The sequence below is a fragment of the Coregonus lavaretus genome (assembly GCF_964263955.1).
Source record: "Coregonus lavaretus genome assembly, contig: HAP1_SCAFFOLD_4824, whole genome shotgun sequence".
Classification (NCBI taxonomy): Eukaryota; Metazoa; Chordata; class Actinopteri; order Salmoniformes; family Salmonidae; genus Coregonus; species Coregonus lavaretus.
The window spans coordinates 37,501-40,349 of NW_028157777.1; the positions used below are offsets into that span (position 1 = coordinate 37,501).

Genomic DNA, 2,849 nt, shown 5'->3' on the forward strand with positions numbered 1-2,849 from the left:
AGAAAAACTAACAGGTCTGTGAGAGCCGTAATTCTTACTGGTTGGTAGGTGATCAAATACTTATGTCATGCAATAAAATGCAAATTAATTACTTAAAAATCAAGCAATGTGATTTTCTGGATTTTTGTTTTAGATTCCGTCTCTCACAGTTGAAGTGTACCTATGATCAAAATTACAGACCTCTACATGCTTTGTAAGTAGGAAAACCTGCAAAATCGGCAGTGTATCAAATACTTGTTCTCCCCACTGTGTATATATATATAGGAAGTTACCTGTGGCTCTGATGTTTAGGCCGAGGTATGTATAGTTTTTTGTGTGCTCTAGGGCAATGGTGTCCAGATGGAATTTGTATTTGTGGCCCTGGCAACTGGACCTTTTTTGGAACACCATTATTTTTGTCTTACTGAGATTTACTGTCAGGGCCCAGGTCTGACAGAATCTGTGCAGAAGATCTAGGTGCTGCTGTAGGCCCTCCTTGGTTGGGGACAGAAGCACCAGATCATCAGTAGACATTTGACTTCAGATTCTAGTAGGGTGAGGCCGGGTGCTGCAGACTGTACTAGTGCCCTCGCCAATTCGTTGATATATATGTTTAAGAGGGTGGGGCTTAAGCTGCATTCAAGTCTCACCACCCAGCCCTGTGGCAAGAAATGTGGTCCTCTGTAGCTCAGCTGGTAGAGCACAGCGCTTGTAACGCTAAGGTAGTCGGTTCGATCCCCGGGACCACCCTTACACAAAAAAAAATGTATGCACGCATGACTGTAAGTCGGTTTGGATAAAAGCATCTGCTAAATGGCATATTATTATTATAAATGTGTGGTTTGTTGACCATTTTAACCACACACTTGTTTGTCTACATGGATTTTATAATATCGTATGTTTTTCCCCCAACCCCACTTTCCATCAATTTGTATAGCAGACCCACATGCCAAATTGAGTCGAAAGCTTTTTTGAAGTCAACAAAGCATGAGAAGACTTTGCCTTTGTTTTGTTTTGTTTGTTTGTCAATTAGGGTGTGCAGGGTGAATACGTGGTCTGTCGTACGGTAATTTGGTAAAAAGCCAATTTGACATTTGCTCAGTACCTTGTTTTCGCTGAGGAAATGTAAGAGTCTGCTGTTAATGATAATGCAGAGGATTTTCCCAAGGTTGCTGTTGACACATATCCCACGGTAGTTATTGGGGTCAAATTTGTCTCCACTTTTGTGGATTGGGGTGATCAGTCCTTAGTTCCAAATATTGGGGAAGATGCCAGAGCTAAGGATGATGTTAAAGAGTTTAAGTATAGCCAATTGGAATTTGTGGTCTGTATATTTTATCATTTCATTGAGGATACCATCAACACCACAGGCATTTTTGGGTTGGAGGGTTTGTATTTTGTCCTGTAGTTCATTCAATGTAATTGGAGAATCCAGTGGGTTCTGGTAGTCTTTAATAGTTGATTCTAAGATTTGCATTTGATCATGTATATTTTTTTGCTGTTTTTTTCTGTTTGCATTTTTGCTGTTTTTTGCATTTGATCATGTATATTTTTTTGCTGTTTGTTCTCTCTCTCTCTCTCTCTCTCTCTCTCTCAGTTTTAGTCCCTCCTTCTCTCTTGGTGGTAGAGTTTAGCTGTCCCAAATGGCACCCTATTCCCTATATAGTGAATCACTGTTCCTATGGACCCTACTGGTGGTGTAATCTGTCTGACACATCTGTCGTCTAGACATAAGGGATGAATCTCGTCTGGGGGACACACTAGAATATTCATCTCTCTATTTCTGTCCTGGCTCACTTTCTCTATCGCTCTCTCTCCCTCTCTTCCCCACCCCTCTTTCTCTCTCTCTCTCTCTCTTCCCCACCCCTCTCTCTTTCTCTCCCTCTCTCTTCCCCACCCCTCTGTCATATTCAATAATTCAGTGAGATATTGCAAAGAAATTCATAAATACTAATTGTCTCTCTCTCTCTCTCTCTCTCTCTCTCAGTACTGCTGCAGCTGGCCAGTGATGCCTTTCCCAGGGATATGACGCTTGCTCTGGCCTATCTACTGGCCCTGCCACAGGTAACACACGCTCTGCTCTCTAATTGGTCAGTTAACAATTAATCCATATGTTGACCTCTTTTCACCTGTATGACCTGTATATGACCTCACGCTGGTACACAATAAATATACTGTCCTCTCTGTCTCTACTTCTCTCTCTGTCTATGTCTCTCTCTCTCTCTCTCTCTCTCTCTCTCTCTCTCTCTCTCTCTCTCCCCCTCTCTCCCTTTCTCTCCCTCCTTCCCACCCTCCCCCCAGGTCCTGGATGCTAACAGATGTTTTGAGAAGCAGTCCCACTCGGCCCTGTCCCTGCAGCTAGCAGCTTACTACTATAGTCTACAGATCTACAACCACCTGGTCCCATGCCTCAAGAACCACAGACACCCCCTCTACAGGGTGAGTACCTCCAGAACAACAGACACCCCCTCTACAGGGTGAGTACCTCCAGAACAACAGACACCCCCTCTACAGGGTGAGTACACTTCAGCCTAATACTATAGCCATAGGTGGCGTGTCTAATAAGCTAAGCTTCCCAAAAAAATTAAATAAAATGGGCCTAAATTATATAGTTTCTCATGTCTATACAGAAATAAATACAATCATTGAAAACCCTACACCAGTGAGCATGATTTAGACAGGATCAATAGCTGGATTGTTTTAAATCACAAGAGCATAGTCTGCAGTCGGAAAGCGTGCAGTTTTCAGCAGGTTGAGTTACGGCTGTCAGTGAATCGCATCTAAAATAGTTCTAGGCCTATAGCAATACAAAGAAAAAACTCATCTTTCTTTAGTTCTTCAATCCCAGTAGACCAGTAGACCTATAGGCC

At 42.7% G+C, this 2,849-nt stretch overlaps 1 protein-coding gene across 1 annotated transcript in view; it reads left to right on the forward strand.

The window, feature by feature from the left end:
- The window catches only part of LOC311124947 (NBAS subunit of NRZ tethering complex-like), a gene marked incomplete at both ends in the record, with an annotated part of 38,145 nt that extends 35,727 nt beyond the window's left edge, over positions 1-2,418 (forward strand). Inside the window, 2 exons of the mRNA XM_084199041.1 lie at positions 1,967-2,043; positions 2,281-2,418. Coding sequence (XP_084055167.1) covers positions 1,967-2,043; positions 2,281-2,418 — 215 coding nt within the window. The remainder of the gene's footprint in view (positions 1-1,966; positions 2,044-2,280) is intronic.
- Between the last annotated feature and the right edge of the window lie 431 nt (positions 2,419-2,849).